Raw genomic sequence first — 21,051 nt, 5'->3', positions numbered from 1 at the left:
ATATGAATGGGGGGGTGGAGGGGAAGGGTTGGAGGAGTGGAGGGGGTGGGGACACAAACATTCAGTCCATAACAGTCTCTAATTGGAGAATGTGCATATGAGTTTCATCCACATGTGTTTTTATATTTTTAAAATTGGAATGCCTAAGAAAAGTCAAGCACTCTCCAGTTTACCACAGTCACTGCCACTCCCTACTGCCTTACTCCTTGCTAGATACTCTTAATGGTGTGGTCTACCTGAATTGTTGACTCTTGATTTAAACCATTTAACTTGTTAAAAGTTATCAAGGTCTTGGTATTAAAATATTCTGTTAATTCCCTCCTGTAGGATGGAGAACCTAATAAGGGGAAGGAATCCCCCACAATATCAGAGAAGTCCTTGTAAAGAAGTTCGTGCAGCCCTTCGGAAGAGGCCTGAAGAAGAGTGTAAGTATGTTTAATAGGTTTAACTACGTTCTAGATAGACTTAGGTGAGTGTCATAGTAAAAGTAAAACGTTAACCTTTAAGTGATAAGTCAAATAATAGAGGTACTTAACAAATACTTGTTGATTCTAATTGAATTTATTTTTTTAAAAAATATCATATGGTACCTGGATTCAGGCACTAAGAACATTGTTTTCTTAAGTGTTTCTCTTGTACTTCAGAATGCTCTACTAATAATTTGGTTCCATGTTCAAATGAGATTGGAAAAAGCTACACGATTTACCACATCTTTCTTAGATATCTGTACCATGAATATTATTTCCAAAGAGTCCTGAAGTAAAAAAAACAGAAAAACATAAACAAAACAAAAAGCTTTTAAAGTGTGTTTAAAGTAAACATTTTCCAGTGTCATTTGACCACAATTCTCTTTCAACCTTTTTTTTTTTAAAACTGAGGACTCTTTGAAAACAACTTCGTTAGACTAAAGAATAAACGTCTAGTAGCAAATCTAAACCCATTGATCAAAATGAAACATTTGATATAATCGAATTTAGGAAAAGATTTTGAAAGAAGTCGCGTATCCCCTCAGAAAGCCATTTTAATCCATCTTTAAATTATCAAAATGTTACAATATATAATTGTAGAGATTTTATCTAAATATTGCAACTAAATATAGCATTGTTGGAGATGTTTAACATAATACTTGCATTTTAAGTTTATAAGATGACCCATAATACTAGCTTTCCTCATGGCACTTGCATCTAATTATTTTCAGGGTACTAAATCACAATCCATTATGACAAAAATTCAGAAAAAAATTTCTGAATGATGTCTTTTTACAGGAGTTTACATTTTGTAAGGATAGAGCTAATGCAGTGGGTTCACTGGTATATATAGTTTATTAGATTTTTAGGGTTATATTGGCATTTTAAATTAATTTGAAGTACACCATTCCAGGTAAAGACCAAATATATTAAACCTGGGCATACTCATGGCAAGTAGAGTATTTTTGTTTTGTTTCATTTTATTATAAAGTCAACAGATAATCTGATGGGGTTGGCATCTATGTCATTCAATATAGTGTTAGTTTTCTTTTATTTGGTATATTTATAGTTTCTAGCATTATAAACAATATCCAATTAAAACTAAAATTTGAAAATGAAGGTATAGTTCATGGGCATGTTAGAACAAAAACTGTTTATAAGATGCAGACTCGTGCATAAAACTGTTGCTTTTTTATTGGGTTCATAGGAAAGCTTTGGGGTTTCTCCTCTGTGCTGGTTTAACACAATCAGCTTAGTCTCTGTTATAGTTCTGCAGATTTTATTTAGAAACTTAGAAAGGGTTTTTGTGGATAAATCTATAGTTGATTCTCATGGAGTCACAGAGTATATTTAATATATACAAAGTTATTTTTCAGGCCTCTTATACTGAGTTGGTCTGTGCCAGAGGTTGACCACCTATGGTCCATTTACCAAATCCATCCTGACACCTGTTTCTGTAAATAAAATTTTATTGAAACACAGCCATCTCCTATTTATTTAGGTATTGTGTATGGCTGCTTTCCATGGCAAAGGAAGAGTTAAGCAGTTGTGGCAGAGACCATATGACCCACAAAGCCAAAAGTATTTACCTGATTCTTTACAGAAAAAGGTTTTAAAACCCTAATCTGGGCCAGTGGTTCTCAAAGTGTGGTCTTCAGACCAGCAGCAGCATTAGCAGCATCTGGGAACTTGTTAGAAACACACATTTTAAGGTCTACAACCCACATCTACTGAATCCAAACATCTGAGAGTCGGATCCAGTTATCTGTGTGTTTCGAAGAAGCCCTACAGGAGATTCTGATGCAAGCTCCAGTCTGAAAACCACTAGCCTAAGTCAAATGACTGGTGGCAAGATGACATTAAATCACCATGGATACAAAAGACTAATAATGATAGACATATTTCAGAGTTAAGTCTTATTGTTGTCTAATGTAAGGTACATAATATAACTGTTTCCTGTGTTGTAACAAGCAAGTCCTCAACAATTGAACCGTGGCAGTCAGGACAATTTTTGAAATATCACTACAGGAGCTCAGCTGGATTGACTATATTATTGAACATGGAAGGACATAATGAGAAATGAGAAACATGTAAAGTATTATTCCCTGCCAGAGAGGTCTTCATTATCCCTTGTTAGTTTAATGAACAGTCCTTCTTGTCCTGTACAGACCACTGTTAATTCCCTAAGAAAGAATCCTCTTTTTTAGAATGGGAGCAATATAGTAGTTAATTAAGACATTAACTTTAAAGTCACCATAAGGGTGTTCTAATGTGACACTTAATGAACAGCTGCAGGACCCTGGGTATTATTTCCTTAATCTAAGACTCAGTTTACTTATTTGAAAAATGAGGTTAATTAAAGAGCCTACCTTGAAGGGTTATTTGGAGAATTAAGGAGGATTTTTATTAAGTACCTGGTATAGAACTTGGGACGTGGCAAATTTTTTTCCTCCTCTCTCTCTTCCTCTTCATTTATTATTATTGTTCTTCTTTTTTCAAACTAACCATTTGAGGATAGAAAGCATGTTTTGATCATAGAAATGAAAATCTACAGAAATTATAACCCCTATTTTTAGAAATAATAATATAAAGCAAGGAACAGGTTGTAAACAAATGACATAAAGCTGGAATTCTTGCAGCAATGTTAGATAGTAATTCGTGTTAGATGGTAATTTGTCTCACACAAGTTCTTTCCCTATGATTCTACAAATTCAACATGGGATCTAGACCAAGACTTACTGGTCAGCTCTCATGGAAAGCTGCCACCTTAGAAAATCATCATAGAAAGCCAAATGATAGTGGCTTTGCTTTACTGCGAATTGAAAGAATAGTGGAACTTGACTCAGACAATAGGATCCTCCAGATGCAAGGTGAGCCCTCTTGCATTTGGAGATATTGCAAATAAGAGGGTTTTGCTAAATAACAGTATTCATACTGCTGTCTTTTATAATCTTTTATACTTTTTACAATATTATCAATGTTAATATCAACATTAGGTCACCAGACATAGCTCTTAACCAATTATTTCATGTGAATTATATCTAGCTATATTGCATTTAACATAGCCAAGCAAACTTTCAGTAAAAATTGATTCTTGTAAAAGACACACTTTTAAATATGCTCGTTACTTCCCATTAAAAAATAAAAATAAAAACTTTGTCCTCAAACCCAAAGCACCATTCAGCTACAGCCCTACATTCTCAGACTGTTCTCAGGCAAACCTCTCAAAGGAGTTATCTATACTCACTCCATTTACTTACCCCCGACTCATTCCTCCAAATCAATGCAGTCTGGCTCCTACCCAATCACTCTGCTGAGACAGCTTTCATTCAGACCACTAATAATCTCTTTATGATGCTATATTAGTTTTATATTGCTATGTAATAAATTACCGCAAACTTACTGGCTTAAAACAGTTTATCTCACAGTTTCTTTGGGTCAAGAATCCAGGTAGGGCTTGTCTAGGTTCTCTGCCTCAGGGTCTCACCAGGCTGAAGTTTCATCATGAACTCAATTGAGGAAGAACCTACTTCTAAGCTTACTTAGGCTTGAATTCACTTTCTTGTGAATTCACTTTCTTGTGGTTCTATGACCAAGAGCCCCGCTTTTTGCTGACTTCCAGCTGAGGGCCACCTTTAGGGTCTAGAGATCTCCTGCAGTTCCTTGATATATGTACCTTCTCAGTATGGCTGCTTACTTCGTTATTTATACTAAAAAACTTATAAATAAATAAAAGTTGAACTAAAAAATATTCAAGTAACCCACAGGAAGGCAAGAAAAAAGAAATAGAGGAATTAGAAACCAAGGGAACAAACAGAAAACAAATAATAAAATGGAGACATAAGCCTTAACAGATCAATAGTTACATTAAGTGTAAATGGTGTAAATACCTCAATTAAAATACAAAGCCTGTCAGGTTGGTTAAAAAAACAAAACAAAACAAAAAAGTTGCTATACAAAATGCCTTTTAAATGTAAAAATATGAAAAGGCTATATATAAAAGGATAGAAAAAGTATTTAAATGAAAGCTTGACTGACTATATCAGAAAAAAGTAAGTTCAGAGTAAAACATAATAAAGAAGATAATTTCATAATGATAAAGGGGTCAGTTCATCAAGAGGATATAACAGTCCTAAACAATCCTAAATGTTTATGACTTCAATTTATTTTTTACAAGTTTATATTTTCTTAAACTTTGTTTCAATAGCTTTGCTATGTTGTCTTTTTTTAAATTTTTACTCAGTCCAATTTAGTTTTCAATAGCTAAGTAATTCTTGGTAGCATAGTTGTGATTGTGGCCTGTTTAAAAGAAAAAAAAACACAATTGTTTTCATATAGAGAAATATCTATGAAGGTATAATTTTTCCTCAAAATTTCCCTGAGTCCATACTGTGTGAACTAAAATTCCACAGAGCTTTTCTGTTCAGTTTCTGAATAATAAGAAAAATTAATTGAAGAGTTTTTCTTTCTTTATTTTACCGTCATAAAATTTAAATTCCTAATAACATAATTCTATCCTTACAGCATTTATATTTTACTTTTCCTTAATATAAACAATCTGTTTTATATTATCAGGAGATAACACTTAAAATTATTTTGTTTTCAAATAACTGAATGCTACCTTTCCAAATGTCAAAATATTCTTGTATTAACCAGTGTGGTGAAAATCATGATAATTAGTCAGGTTCCTGCCTTCATATTAGAAGTTACTGAACATGATTTAACCTTTCCCTGATGATTCAAGGACAGTTTTATAAATACCCATTACTGTCTAGAATTCCATCTGGGCATCCCTCCAAATCAAGTTGTCATCTTTCACTTTTGCTGTGATTGTTCTTGCTTTTTAGTTAACCATTCTTTTGGCATTCTGTTTCCCATTTTAGTTTTCTCCTTCAGAGAGCTGATGCACCATCCTTATTAAGAAGCTTATGTTAAATATGTGTCAATGAATCAAGGATTGAAAACCAGTCAAGCCTTGGATGATTTATGGTAAATAGGATAAAGAAGTAGGGAACACTAAATGCAATGTAAGAAGTGGGGTGTATTAATTTAAAAGATCCTAAGGCTACCCTTCTTCTCGTGGACTTCATCTCAAGTTTGTGGTGAATCCCCAGATACTTGTATTCTTTATCAGGTTCCTATTTCAAACTATGTATTAATGACTCAAGTATGATGTTGATGACCTGGTGTTACTGTCATCTCACTCACTTGGTCTGGGGGCTTATGCAGTGGGTGTGGGGAAGGGCTCATATCTGCTAAGGAAATTTGAAGTAATCCTCAGGATGGTAGCACCATGCTATGTAGTTATAGACCTCACACATGTGCAAAACAATGTCAGTATGCAGAAGAGTTACTATCTTTTCTCGAGCTTCTCTTTACGCTAGGAAACCTCCTAGATGATCCTAGAAAATGTTCCCTATCATTTCACTAGCCTAAATTGGGATAAATCCCTATTCCCGTACCATTACTATGCACCATAAGAATGCTATGCACTTATTGGCTTAAGCCTGTTATACTGGACCGATCAGGTTCAAGAACTGGTTTGGTATTAAAAGTAATAAAGTAATCCTAGATAAGGTAAGGAAATGAAAGTAAGATGATGTATTTGCCATTTGACCTAGCATAATGGAACAGGTAAGGTTATTCAACACTATATCCCATACTGTTGCTTGTATTGTATATTTGTCTGTATATACTTAGCTATCCCAAAATATTTTAGGGATGGGAATGGGAACAAGGAACAGAAGAGGTGGTACTTGGGAGATCAGGAATCTGGGCACTGATATTAAAGTGACTTCCAGGCCTCTATTTATCATTCAGAGCCCTCTTTTCCTATCTAAGCCCTACAATTTGTGGGCAGTTGTGTTTCCATTATCTTCAACTGCTCCTCTAACTTTCCTTAAAATACAGTCCCTTCTGGTTTGGAATGAGACCCATTTCCCCTACATCTCCCTTCCATTCTAGAGCCAGCCCTTCTTTCTTTCAAATTTGAACTATTATTAGTCATATTATATAGATGAAGCTATAGGATCTCAGACATGTTAAATAATTTATGCAATGTCACACAGCTAGTAAGTGCCAAAGCTGGGACGCAAACATTGTTTGACTCCAGAAGCTACCTTATTCCTACTGTTCCATGCTATATACCTACACTACAGTATTCTGTGTCCTCATTTTAGCTCTCCAGGATTCATTTTCTGAATTTTTAAACATAAACTATCATACAAAGAAATGTATATAATGTGTATATAGCTTAAATAATTATAAATTAACAGTCATGTATCTAAAACATCAGGGTTGCTGAGTTACACATTCCTACCCAGCTCTGCTTATCTTTTTAGTTAGCATATCCATTCTAGGAGACTAGTCTTTCCCACTCCTCATTTCTTAGGTCCTTCTTTAGGTGACCGTTTCTTAAATCCTACAACAAAGCCAAAGGAATAATATACATGGTTTTAGTACAAGGGGGCTCAAGAGAAACAAGTGGTCAGTGATTTCTCATTAGCTAGAAAATCTTACTATTGTTTGACTTTATTAATATCTTAGATTGTGACTATACAGTGTCATAACAAAAAATAAGGTTGCATTTTCAACTTGAATTTTATCAGCACACCTGAAATTATTACATGTTGCTTACTAATAATTTTGGCATGAGGTAAAAATAAGATTAAAGGGAGGTTAGATTAAATTAGACTTACAGCCTGAACCTTCTTAGGCCAAATAGAAAATTGAAATCAGGCTCATGCAAACTTTGTACAAAGTTAATGTATTTTAGACAGCTTTTCCATTCAAGATAATAATAGAAATTCAGGCAAAAATATGTCTTAAACTCTTCTCTGGAATATCTCCAGGTTTAAACCAGCTTCCTTAGCTATCTGCAGCCATATTTCTCCCAAGATTCTATTTAGGATATAATTTTAGAAAAGATCCACTAGCACTAATTTTCCTAGCACCTCTGGCTTAGCAAACCATTCATTTGAGTTAGGGCTTGACTCTTCACTGGACTTCTCTTTTTGTTTGTTTAAATTAATTAATTATTTATTTTTGGCTGCATTGGGTCTTCGTTGTTGGGTCTTCGTTGCGGTGCACGGGCTTCTCATTGCAGTGGCTTCTCTTGCTGCAGAGCTCAAGCTCTAGGCGCACAGGTTTCAGTAGTTGTGGCACGTGGGCTCAGTAGTTGTGGCTTGCAGGCTCTAGAGTGCAGGCTCAGTAGTTGTGGCGTACGGGCTTTGTTGCTCTGCGGCATGTGGGATCTTCCCAGACCAGGGCTCGAACCCGTGTCCCCTGCATTGGCAGGCAGATTCTCAACCACTGCGCCACCAGGGAAGTCCCTGGACTTCTTTTAAAATGCAAATTCCTTTGAGGGTAATGCTAGTCAAATCTTAAGACTATCATAAAAGTGATTTTTAGATCACTAATCTCAGTAATCGCAAGGAATCAAATCTCAAGAGATGTTTGAATGCCCAGGAAGAGAAAGGAAAGGTCAAAAAATGGTTATATAGGTGAGGAGTTTGAAAAACAAATTCACTTGCTACATATTTTTGCTAAGCGGTGGTTCTCTTATCTGGTGAAAGACTTTTTCAAATAAAATTTCAGCCCTTTCTATATCCTTCCGTATATTTCAGTAGTTACCACTCTACTAATTTATTCCTTCTTTATGAAAAGTTCTCCTTCTCTCCTTGGCAGAGGGCAGGACCTCCCTCCTATTAGTCCCTGAAACACTTTGCACAGATTATTAATGCAGTACTTACAACACAGTATTTTATCCTTTGCTTGCATGTCTATTTTTTCCCCGTTGGGTTATAAGTTGCTTAAGGGCAGGCAGATACATCTTATTCATTTGTCTACCACTAGCATTAAGCACAATATTTGATATGTAAGTATCACTCTAATAGAAGTTCACCAAAAACAAATGAACTATAAAAGATACAACTTGATTCATGCCATGATACTTATTGGAGTTTAAAGGCATCCAATAAATAATTTCCGTATTCCAGACCAATTTTGGAACCAGTTAAGATATTGACAAGATGTCAGGAAGTTAGAGATCAAGCATCAACTTTATTACTTTTAAAAGCTAGATTGGAGGACATAGCTGTGGTGTTTGGCAACAGTGGACTTCTTCATACTGCACTCAGATATATGCATACTTAACTGACTCGGCCACAGCAGTACAGAAAAGCCACAGGCCTCCTCATGTGGGGAATCCCTCCTATAAAATTTATAGCAATGAGAAACAGATCAGTGTACTGTGTCTTTCCTGAAGCAGCTTCACCCCAAAGAAAGATGGAGGAAAGTGTTGGGCTACGCATGTCAAGTTCTTCAAATAATTGGTAAATAATTGCATTTCCTAATAAGAGTTAGAAATGAGATAAGAGGTCAATAGTGTTGGGGAAATCTCTCCACACAGAAAATAAGTGAGTGGATAAGAAGCATCTCCACTTGCAATGTTCCTTAGAATTTTTATCTCTTAAACTACTGAGCTTAAACATTAAACCCTTAGACAACTAGTGGGGAATTTATTAGGGCAGTCTCTGCCAGATATAATTTGCTATTCTTTCATGGATTCTTCTGGTATCATTAGAGGCAGAGAGGAGCAGCAGGGTAGATTTAACTCCCAAGACCACTGTAAACCAAAGTCTTGACACTTCATGTTCTACTTGTTATCCCAAATAATGTCCTGCATGGTTAGCAAGGCTTCTGCAATATGATTAAATTACATTCATTTATTCAATAAATATCTACTGTTTGAGTGCCTACCATGTGCCTCTCTCCTTGTTCTGGGTGTTTGTGATACACTGTGAGAAAAAATTTAAAAACCAAACCAAAAAAGGCAAACATTTCCAGTCTCAACAGTTATGCTCTTGTTGGGGAAAGCAGTCATTAAACAAAATAAATGAGTTATAATTCATTAGAAGGCGATTCATACTGTGGATTAGTCCTGGAACCCTAGTGCCCTTTGCCATATGTACTGCTATGGAATTGCTGAGGCCTATGTAGCTGCTGTCATTGTTATCTGTTTCATCTGGAGAATTAACCTCAGCATGTTCCTGGCCTAAAGCAGCTGTTGTTACTTCAGAAATGTGTGCCTCTAGGGACCTAATGAGGCTAAGCGTCTGCTCTTTCAAGAAACTTGCTTTTTTTAACATTGGGCTATTCCAAGCAGGCCTTGAGTAGAATCTCTTTCTGTATATATTTTTCACAGGAGTGAAATAGGCCCATAGTGTTTCATCTCCCTCTATTGTTCTACTGATTTTAGGGTAATGTTGCCAGATAAAATACAAGACACCTGATTAAATTTGCATTCAGATAAGCAACAAATAATTTTTTACCATAAGTACATCTCATACAAGATTTAGGGCACATTTAAAATGAAAATATTATTCATTCCTTATCTGAAACTCAGGTAAGGGTGTTTGTATTTGGATCCTACAGAAAAACAAAACCAATAGCATATATATATATATATATATATATATGTGTGTGTGTGTGTGTGTGTGTGTGTGTGTGTATTTATATATTTTTAAGGAATTGGTTCACATGATTATTGTGGCTGGCAAGTCCAAAATCTGCAGGCTGAAGAGCCAGGAAGAAGCTGATACATCAATACAAATCCAAAGTCCATCTGCTAGCAGAATTCCTTCTTTCTCCAGGGAAGTCAGTCTTTTTCTATAAAGACCTTCAACTGATTGGGTGAGGCCCACCCACTGTATGGAGGGCAATCTGTTTTACTCAAAATCTACTGATTTAAATGTCAATTTCATCCAAAAACACCCTCACAGAAGCATCCAGAATAATGTTTGACCACATATCCAGGCATTGTGTCCCAATCAGTTTGACACATAAAACTAACCATTACAGTGTCTTATTTTTATTCATTAAATCTGGCAACTCTATTTCAGGGGGTCTGAACTGAGTTTCTAAGAGTTTATATTGTTCCTATAGGTGATCTATTTCTTTCTTTAATAGTGTAAAACTAGTACTATTTCCTAGTACTTTGTTTTTTAGGTTTCCACTGCTTTTGGACTCATATTTTTTGTAACATATTTTTCTAAACTTTATCTCATGAGGTCGCTTATATGAGAGATATGAAATCAGTAAATTTTGAGTCTTTCAATAGACTTCGCTATTCAAACAAATCACATCCATCCTCACCTGTCTGGGTTGGATAATCCCACTGAGGAAGAAGTTTCCCATGAAGTCAGGATCAAAATCCAGGCCTAGACTTGATCTCTTATTGTTCTGCATGACTTTTCCTGTAATATGTCTCCTTTAATATGCTGTGTCTTTGCTGGATCTTCCTTTAAAATGCTAACTTTATAAATTTCTGGAGGGTTTCCTTAGGGCAAGGCAATACCTGTACCCTCATCTATAATGATTTTATCACTTTGAAACTCCCCTAATAATGCTTTAAATATATTTTTTCCTATCCTTAAATTTGTCCAGGTTTTGTGATGCTTTGGTATTGTGTCCCCATTCTTCAAGTTGTGGTTCCCAATTGCTGTCACTCTGGACTCTTTATCTACAGCTTTGAAAGGCCACATCCTCAGTAGTTTCCCAGACCCTTCCATCTCTTGGGGATTCGTTCCAGATCGCTCTCTAAAATTCTGTCTCTCTGTTTTGGTTAGATTTCTTTAGGCTCCTGTCATAATTGTTTGACTTGGTACAGCTGAAACATCTCTCCCATTTCGACTTTCTTCTTTAACATTCATCAGAGCTGAGTCTATCCATTTCCTTTTAACATTTGTTTCTCTTGGCCTGGAAGTTCCCATTTTCTATTTCATATCTGTCTAATATATCCTATAAAATCTCAATTTTTCTCCTAAGGAAAGCTCTCTTTTCCTCCAATATAATTTGCCAGTTTTCCTTTATTTTGTTTCTATTTTTCTACTGCTTCTGTTCTGATAGTAAAACTGAAGCATGCTTCTTTTCATACCATTTCAATTCCTCCTGGATACCTTAACAAACTCAATTCTTAAAGACCAAGTGCTCCAAACAGACTTTATTATTTCTTTTTTGTGGCCTTTATGTATGTAATCGTTTCAGTGACATGTTTGTTATCTTTTTCAATTCCACCTAGGAGAGGGCAGATTCTCTTCATTAAAAGGGCTCCCTTTTACTTTTCATTTGTTTATTAATCAAATTCTTCTGTGGGTACATCCATAATGAGAGTTCTCTAATTTATAAGGCCATGGACAGGGCTTATGTGAGTATCAAGCCCAAAGCTCAAGGTCAAACTACAGCAGCTTAAACACTGTGGCCAATGCCCACTAAGATCAGCAAGGCCATTACAGTGTTGATAAAACAGCCCTGTCTGCGCAAAAACAACCGCTTGCCTAGGAATAAAACTGCTGTGAACTGTAATAAACCCCCAATCAAATCTTGCATGGCCTACTTGCTAAAACTAAAAGCCCATAGCTCCATGTCCTGGCCCCATCAAAAACTTCTCCAGGGGCTATTTACCTCACCAAAATTCACTTTTTGCCTATTTGTTTTTATTACTGATAACACTGACGCTTGAGGATGTAGCTCAAGTGCCTGGCTACCGTGATCTTCCTAAGAATTAGCTCATGTGGCTTCATTCCACGGGACCTAGTGCTGTACAGCTAGAAACTTGCAGGGTAAAACCAGATGTCCCAGGCAGGATCCAGAGGAGGGAGGGGAGGGGTTCTGAGTGCAGCATCTACTCTCAGTTCTTCTTCAGAACTCACCAATCGCATAACTCCTTCGGCATCCCTGGAAAAGAGAAAATGGGGTAAGAGCCCAGGAAGGGTAGGGAAAATGCCTCCTCGTGGAATCCTGAGAAGCAGGCAACATGTCTGACCCCACCTCCAGCACTCCTGTGGCACTCACAACCAGGAACCAGCTCTGGCAGAAGTCCTTACAGCTTTTGTCTGCCATGATGTGACTGCACATCGATGTCTAGAACTCCTGTTGCAGAATGAAAGACCAACCAAGAGAGCTTCCTTACCCCTAGGTGGAAAGGGTACTCATACCATGGAAATAGCTACTCCAGTGAAATTCCTTCACAAAGTCTCCTTCTCTTTCAATAATCTGATCCCTTTTAAATCATTGATCTGGCTGGGGTGGGGGTCCAAAACAGCAGAACCTGAACTTAGCTAGCATAGACCAGCTAGGAGTGGTTCAGAGCACAGATCCTGGAGCCAAGCCACCGGCATCTGAGTGACAACCTTACTACCTACCAGCTGTGTGATGTAGGCAAGTTACTTAATCTCTCTGTGCCTCAGCTTATTCATTGAAAACAATAGGGAAGATTAAATTAGCTAATATATGTAAAGCTTCTGGAACAATTTCTGGCTCTATATAATTATTTGCTATTATTATTACTCCGTAAATTCCACATACATCAGTCTGGCTTTGGAATATCACCTCTATAGTATCTTGCTGCCTCTACTGGAGTCTATGTTTGAACAACCCATTATAATTGTGAGTCCATCAAGTTCTTCTGCTGGCCTAGCAAAAAAAACCAAATTAATCTGGCACCTTCATGTCCAGCCTTACAATACTGGATGGGAAGCCAGAATAACCATGAGACCACGAGCTATTTCCACCTCTGGTGAGGCTGGTTCCATTACTTCATAGAATAGCAATGCTAGCTCCTGAAAAAAATCATCTAGGAGCTGGGAGACACATTCAACTTCCTTATACAAGCCAAGGGGGAAGAGAGGAGCAAAAGAGGAAAAAAGGGACAGGAACCTAGAAAATTCTAGGGAACTCAGCAATAGAAGTTCGTGGCTGTTCTCTCTCAAAGAGAAAATAATAATAATAATAATAATTAATGTGGGCTTCCCTGGTGGCGCAGTGGTTGAGAATCTGCCTGCCAATGCAGGGAACACGGGTTCGAGCCCTGGTCTGGGAAGATCCCACATGCCACGGGACAACTAGACCTGTGAGCCACAAGTACTGAGCCTGCGCGTCTGGAGCCTGTGCTCTGCAACAAGAGAGGCCGCGACAGTGAGAGGCCCGCGCACCGCGATGAAGAGTGGCCCCTGCTTGCCGCAACTAGAGAAAGCCCTTGCACAGAAACGAAGACCCAACACAGCCAAAAATAATAAATAAATAAATAAAAATTAAAAAAAATAATAATTAATGTGATTCAGTTCCAAAGATTCAAAATCACTACCTCTGCATTTCAAGTTTTATTTCTCAGCAAAGAAAGAATTTGATCAGCCCAGTTTGAGTCACTTCTCTATGCCCAAGTCCAGGGTAATATTGTGTTTTGTATTAAGGCCATTCCCAGAAAGAAGGAATCCTTGTTGGCCTGACAACTTCCCTGGAGATGTCCACCTTAGTTTGGAGCCCATGACCCTTCTGTGCCCCACTGTGAGTACCTTTCTCTTGTTCACCTCTGGCAATCGTGACTTTTTGACCTGCTGCAGCTCTAGCTGCAAAACCACGGTGATTTGTTTTAAGCTCAAGTTATTTTTTTAGTTGTACTAGATAAAACTATACTTGTGGCTTTAAAATGATGGATGATACAGACCAAGCCTCAAGAAACTTTCTCTCTAAATTGTCAAATCATATGTTGCACATAAAGAAACTAAGTATATTATAAAAACAACAACATATTAGAAAATCAATGCATTTCAAAGGTTTCAGGCTTATTTGAATAAAGTTAGCATAAAATATCCCCCAAAACAGTAACACTATTAGTAGAATGTCATATTTGGAATTTTGCTTCACTAGAGTCAGCCCTGTGGAGACAGGGGCTGGACCTCTGTTCTACCTGCATTACCTATGCTGAGCCCAGTGCCAGGCACATGGAGATGCTTGGTAAATACTTGCTCAATGAATGAAATAATTAATGAATAGCAGAATACATCTTCATTAAAAAATACATACACTTCAATTTTTGTTGTTTAATTGCTAATATTAAATGAAACAAAAAGTCATTACATTGATAACGTAGTACAGGTAGTGGTATATTTATGAATTCACATTCCTTGGAATTTACAGCTGGACCCAATATCAACTGTCGGGGAGGGAGATATTTCCCCCTTGACCCCTTTTGAGTTCTTTTAGCTACACTAATAATAACATCGACACAAGACAGATTAACAGGAGAAAAAGAAACAAATTTTAATTCATATGCACGGAAGTCTCATAGAAATAGGATCTAAGAAGTGGCCAAAGCAGGCAGCTTTTATACTTTTTAAATAAAGAAACAATATATTTGTGAGGAATTGACAGGACAAAGAAACTTAGGTTTTGGGGACTCAATTTGTGAAGAATCTAAAGAGAGTTTGGGCTTGGATAGTAAATTAAAGTAACAAGGTTTGTTTATATAGGCTTCTCTGCCCCGAATTCCTTATCTCTGGAGATAAGGGGGTCCTTCTACCACTAGAGGCGGACTTTTCACATGGGAAGTTTCTTTTACTGATTTCAGGGAGACAGAGGAGGCTCAAAGTGTCCCTCTTGTATTGGCCATTTCTTAAGTAACTTTAATTCAAAATAATCAATATGTCATTGAGGCATATTTTGGGGTGGCCTGCCCTGGGCCCCAACACAGCTAAAACTCTGATCCATGTGAGACTGTTCTATATACAGAATAAGTAAGTGTTCCTATGACATAAAAGTCCTGAAAACAGTGAATGTATTCTAGCCCCCTTGGAAGATTCTCTGGTTTTATTAGTTTAAAGAAAACTTAACTATTTAATTGGAGCATGCTATTTTAGAAAGAGTTGGCTTAATTTATTTTCAAACTACTGCACAAAGGATATTTGTACTCAAAGATTTTTAAATGGCATCTCCAGTGTTGTATAGGCCAAAGAAAAGATTACATTTTCCATGTTTTAATTGTTTGAATTGATGGTGTGTCCATATGGTATAAAGGCAAGAAAGTCTTTGCATCAATACTTTCTACATTCTGTTTTTAATTAATTTACATTTTTTATAAAAAAATTTGAAAACCAGGCATTGTTTTGTTTTATTTTGTGTGAATTTGAATCTCCTGTCATCAAGACCAAAGCTAAATACTTTCTCTTTAATTTTAAAAGCAAACTATATATGGCTTTTTGTGCCATTTGGTTGCATGCGTGAAGTGTGAATAATGCTACCTCTCTGCTCACAGGTCTTCACGCACCATGTTTAATCAAGAACGTATTTTCACTTGTAACGTTTGACATGTCACATGCCTATCAGTTTACTGTCAGGCAAGATAGAGCACATCATAAAGTCCATCAGTTCTTACTGCTGTCTTTTAAAGTCAAGCACTACAGATGACAGTAAACATGACAGCTTTTGTGATCAGCATTTTTGCTGGCATCCTGTTATTAATAATACTTTGGCTAGACAGTATCACCAGGAATAATCCATGGTGGTTCAATCGTTCCTGCATCATCAACTGCAAAATGATTTCTAAGCTTTTTCTGAGGCTTTTTTGTTTTTCAGATTTTTCCCCCTTTAGGCCAAACGCTTAACTAAACTTGTTATAAAATTAACTGGGAAGGGGGAAAAAAGGGAAAAGAGACTATTAAAGGCTCACTCTTTAATTCTGGACTCAAAGGCTATATTTGCCAACTTTTAAGAGCCACGATGAATACTGAAGGTACAGTCAAGGCTGAGTGTGATTGAGAGGTGAACTTAAAAAATATAAAGGATGCAAAAATGAGTTTTGATTGAATAGATAATTATAGCACTTAGAAAGCATATTAATGAGATGAATATTTCTGATGGTATATGAAATGTAGACAGTATTCTAGGCATACTATAATATGTACTTAATAGCCATAATGACTTTTTGTGTTTAAAAAAAATCAGAAATGATTTTTTGATGACAGTCAGAAAAGGGTGAGCAGTTTTACGACTAGCCATTATCCAGACAAGTTTTCCTCTCCTAGGATCAACTGCAATGTTTATTACATAAACATAACTTATATTTCTGGTGCCATGTATTTTCCACACCATCATTAAGAAAGTTCATGAGGCGGCCTGTTCATGAGCTCATTGATACATCTGCATAGACTCCAGCCTTCAATTACTTAATGCTTTTCAATGCTTTTTCAATTACTTAATGTGATAACCTAAAAGAGTCTGAAAACACCAAAAGTTTTAGATGAATCTTACCTCCAATTTACAAACCACATTTCACTTTTACCTTGTCCTGATTTACTTTATCTTGAAAAATCTCATGGAAATGAGTCTCTCTGTCATTATTTATGAAGATTATAAGTGGTTAAAAAATAGAGTATTTACTTTCTCTAATAGTTTAATGCTTTAAGACAAAAACAAATCTTACTTCACTTTGTTTCATAAAGTTGGTGCTCAACTTTTCTATTTCAATGTCAATTCTAAATGTTTTCGATAAATTTTTAGGTAGGACTAAGCGAATTTAGAAGGATGTTATATTTTAATCTTAAATTGCACTGACTCTAGTTTATCCAAGGGTGGCATAACTTTAAAATCCTTTAAGATATACCACTAGTTACATATCTACATATTTATTCCAAGGATAAATTTAAATCTCTGATCTATAGGAATCCAACAGATTATATAAATTGTTGCTTCAAATTCCCAAAATTGCACAGTTATGTTTGTGTGTGTATGTACACATATATATCATGTATATAATGTGTGAGTTAATGAATATTAGCTTAATTTTGAGGCTTGCCCTTTAACACAAAAATACTTCATAGTAAAGGCTATTAACATAAAAGGATATGTAGATAGATGGACAGATATTTCATGCATTTGACTTAATCACTATTCTTTACGTTATTGAAAGGTCTCCTGTTTCTTTTCTAAACTTGAAAAAGTAAAGGATTTGGTCAATGTTATTATTTACAGGTATTTTAGGTTGTATGTTATGTGAATCAACAAATTAAACACCTTTAAGAATTCTGCATCAGAATTAATGTGCTTTCTTGAAACAGGTTAAGAACATGTGTAGCCTCTACTTTTTCCCTGTTGCCTCTCTTCCAGGGAAGCAAACAGATATATTCCATGCTAAGTCACAGTAAATGTTAGTCTTATAATAAGATCTTTTCTTACTTTTCCTTTTTATGGTTCTAATTTTTTTTTTTTTACTTAAAACTAGTTTGTATCTATCTTTTATTATAAGCCTCCTCAGATTCTTTTATGAAGGAGACAAAGAAAAGGAAATAAATGGATAATAAATAAAATGCTTTTTTTTGTGCATTTTATTCATTAGTTCAGTGAGCACTTACCAAGAACTTGCTATGTGCACATTTCTTTTTTATTGGTCACTTGGGGTAGAATAAATCTCTTCTCTTCTTCAGGAATAATCTGTCCAGTTGAGGAAGCAAAAAACTTACAAAAGAAAAATCAACCAGAGAATAATTTTTTTCAATATACAAGTATCTATAATAACTAAGACTTTATTTATACGTGATGATTTAGAAAGCTTTTATAAATGAACATGCATTAACATTTTAAATGCAAAAAAGAAGATTTAAATGCAATAAAGTATATTTTATGAAGCATTTGAAAGCCATTTTACAAATTGTAGAATTACAAAATTGTAGAATTACCATAATTTTGGTTTGGGTCAACTTTAATTTCTCTGAGTCTTCATTTCCTTATTTATAAAATGGGAAATACTTTACTACTTCATAGTGACTTTTGTTGCTGTGAGTTTTTAATGTTATAGGATGACCTTTGTGCACAGTAAAGATTATTTATTTAATAAATAAATTATTATTTATTTGCAATTTTTAATTTTCACTTTATAAAAGTTAAAGTTTTTAACTTAAACCTAGTTTTTCAGTATTTTTTTGAGACTGAACATGCACATCTTATTCTATTTATAAATCAGGTAAGTTTTAACAATTGCTTTAAAACTTTTACTTAAAATTGTTAAATATTTTTTTCTTCATAAATCTAATAAATTTTCTCTTCTTTATTATTTCAAACCCTGATGTAACAAGTAAAACCTTCCCAAAGACTTAAACCACTCTTACAAATCTAATCAATTAATGTATATACATAGTAAATTTCAAGTTTTTGTAAGCATTACAATACTATTATAAACCAACTAAATAAAATTCTCCTGCATATTAGAACTAAATGTCACAACTCAGTAAATAATTTATTTCTCATTTCGTTTGGAATCATGTGCCCGTAAGCCCTAACATGTCAAAGTTTTTTAAATATTATAAACAACATTTATAAATTTTTCTTGCATTAAACTTTTAAAGTTATGAATGGAAAGTGGTTTTCTTCAAGATCTCAATTTTTGATTTGTAAACTTTCCCAGAATTAGAAAGACACTTTTACCTACTTATTCATACACAGCTTTTGCCATTGTAATAATAAACAACCTTAAACCTTAGTGTTTACAAGAACAAAGGTTTATTTTTCATTACCATTACATGTCGGCTGCATATTGACTGGGACTTTTCATCTCTTTGTTCCAAAATCTAGAAAGAAAATGGAGCCCATAGCTAAGATTTGCCACAAAAGACAGAGAACACAGGCTGGCTTAAAGCTTCCCCTTGGCTGGTATTCCATTAGCCTAAGCAAGTCACATGGCCTAGGCTAATATCATTGGGGCAGGGAGTACTATCCTCCCGTGGAAGAAGCACCCATAAAGAGGAGCAGTAGTATAGGGAAATGCTTCAAATAGTTTTGACCAATCAATACATTCTACCATATCTTTCCTCCAAAAAAAAAGGAAAAAAAAAAAAAGGTCATATTACTACCTAAGTGTTTCTTATGTGAATTTTCACCCTGGTACTCAGGCTGTAACTCTCTTATTTTCAGTAATTTTGTTACTGCATGACTGAATGCTAAATTATTTCATGCTTTTGTCCGGTCCTACAGTCATGCTAATGACCTGGTCCTAAGGCTTAAATGAGATAATGTAAATGAAGGCATTTACACATCCTTAGCAAATATAAGTAGAAACACATTGTTTTCTTGCTCTCTTGTTTCCTACTTCATTTTTCCTGGTTCCACTTTGCTTGTGTGGTAGAGTGTTTTTAGGCCCAAAGCCTAAAGCAAAATCACTTATCACGCATGGATAAAAGGAATTTTGCTGTCCTGTTATCAGTTTTTCTGAGTTCCAGTCATTTTGTCCTCAGAAACAGAGTCTTACATGCACCATCATTAACACCCACCCCTCTGACTGCTCTAGAAATTACATTTACATTCATTTAGCCTTTTCATTGGACTTTTTAGAAGCCGGATCACACTGTTTTCTCATATTACACTAATTTTTGACAAAAAGCAACCTGCAAGTCATTTTCTCATACGGTTTTAAACAACATTTCATTCATCCCATAGTGTATTTGTGCACTAATATTTTTTAAGATGCAAGACTGGTCTAACTAGCCAGATTATAGAAGGAACTGAAAGTCAGGCAGAGGAATTTAGATTTAATGATGCAAGAAATAGGAAATAATTGAGTTTTCTGAGACAGGAAATAGGAAAACAGCATGGTAGCATTATCGCAGTGTAGTAAAGAGTATGGGATTTTATGTCAGAACTTTCTGGATTGGAAATCTGTCACCACTAATATGGCCTTAGTATTTCCATCCAGTAATGAAGATTACACTACCTAGCTTATAAGCCTGTCATTCAATACTTGATTCAACAAATACTGGGTTCCTACTTTGTACTAGGTGTTGTTGAACAAAATGAACTCAGTTCTTGACCTCATTATGTTCACAGTCTAGGAACAAATATAGAAAATATACAAGAAAAGAAGCAAATTAATAGTGAACGATTCTGATAAGGGCTCAGAAGGAAAGGAACAAGTGATAGAAAACTGGGGTATGTGTCTTTAAATTAAGTGATCAGGGAAAACCTCTCTAAAATGGTGACGTTTATGAGGAATAAATGAAAAGAAGGTTCTGCTGTTGGGGGCCCTCCCATGACCTCCTGACTATTAACACTCTACTATGTGCTCATGGCATCTAAGTGCAAGCACTGTCAAATTTTATTGAGACCCTTCTTTCAGCATGTGTCCACTGCAGCCTGGAAGTACAGAGGGGTTAATGGCTCCAGGTGCAGCCTTCAGTCATTCACAGATGAGAGTTGGAGAATAAATAGCCCACGTTCCTCACCTTCTGATGGCTCACCCTGAGGTATATTCCTCATGGATGAGCCTTAGTTACCCAGAGTAGCAATCGCTTCATTACACACCCATTACTGGCTTCCTTCCCTTCCCTGTTTCACTCCTTTTCTACCGGTGTTTTCTAAGATTGCTTCCCAAATAAAGTATTTGTTCTCAAATCGTTGTCTTAGGCAGAGTCTGCTGCCAGGGGAAACCAGTCTGAAAGAAATATCACCTCTAATCACCTAGGATAATACCTAGAGTAACATATGCATGCAGTAAATGTTAGTTCTCCTTTTCCTCACCCTTGTCCCCCTGGGTCAAACACATAGATGAAATGTTTTAGGAAGTTATCGCTAGACTATATTATAGTATTGGAGGTAGCTAAAGTTAGAGTCTGAGAGACCAGTGAGGAAGCAATCTGTTCCTTTAGGGTGCCTGCTGCATATATCTCTCAGCTTCTTCCTAGGACCAGTGGGCTAATCTGGACCTGTTCATCTCATAACCTTTACCCATGGCAGAGGTGGAACAGTATGAACAGAAGCACAC

The 21,051-nt window shown here is 35.9% G+C and overlaps 1 protein-coding gene across 5 annotated transcripts in view; it reads left to right on the top strand.

Annotated features, from left to right (window-relative positions):
• LRRC7 (leucine rich repeat containing 7) overlaps nucleotides 1-21,051 on the top strand; it is a 519,751-nt gene that overhangs the window by 112,833 nt on the left and 385,867 nt on the right. For all 5 annotated transcript variants that reach the window (XM_082356466.1, XM_082356465.1, XM_082356469.1 and 2 more), the window contains exon 2: nucleotides 328-425. In XM_082356466.1, coding sequence (XP_082212592.1) covers nucleotides 328-425 — 98 coding nt within the window. The remainder of the gene's footprint in view (nucleotides 1-327; nucleotides 426-21,051) is intronic.

The sequence above is a fragment of the Balaenoptera borealis genome (assembly GCF_965194805.1).
Source record: "Balaenoptera borealis genome assembly, chromosome: 1".
Classification (NCBI taxonomy): Eukaryota; Metazoa; Chordata; class Mammalia; order Artiodactyla; family Balaenopteridae; genus Balaenoptera; species Balaenoptera borealis.
Note: the sequence above shows the minus strand (reverse complement) of the source record. Positions and strands in the feature narration are given on the sequence as shown.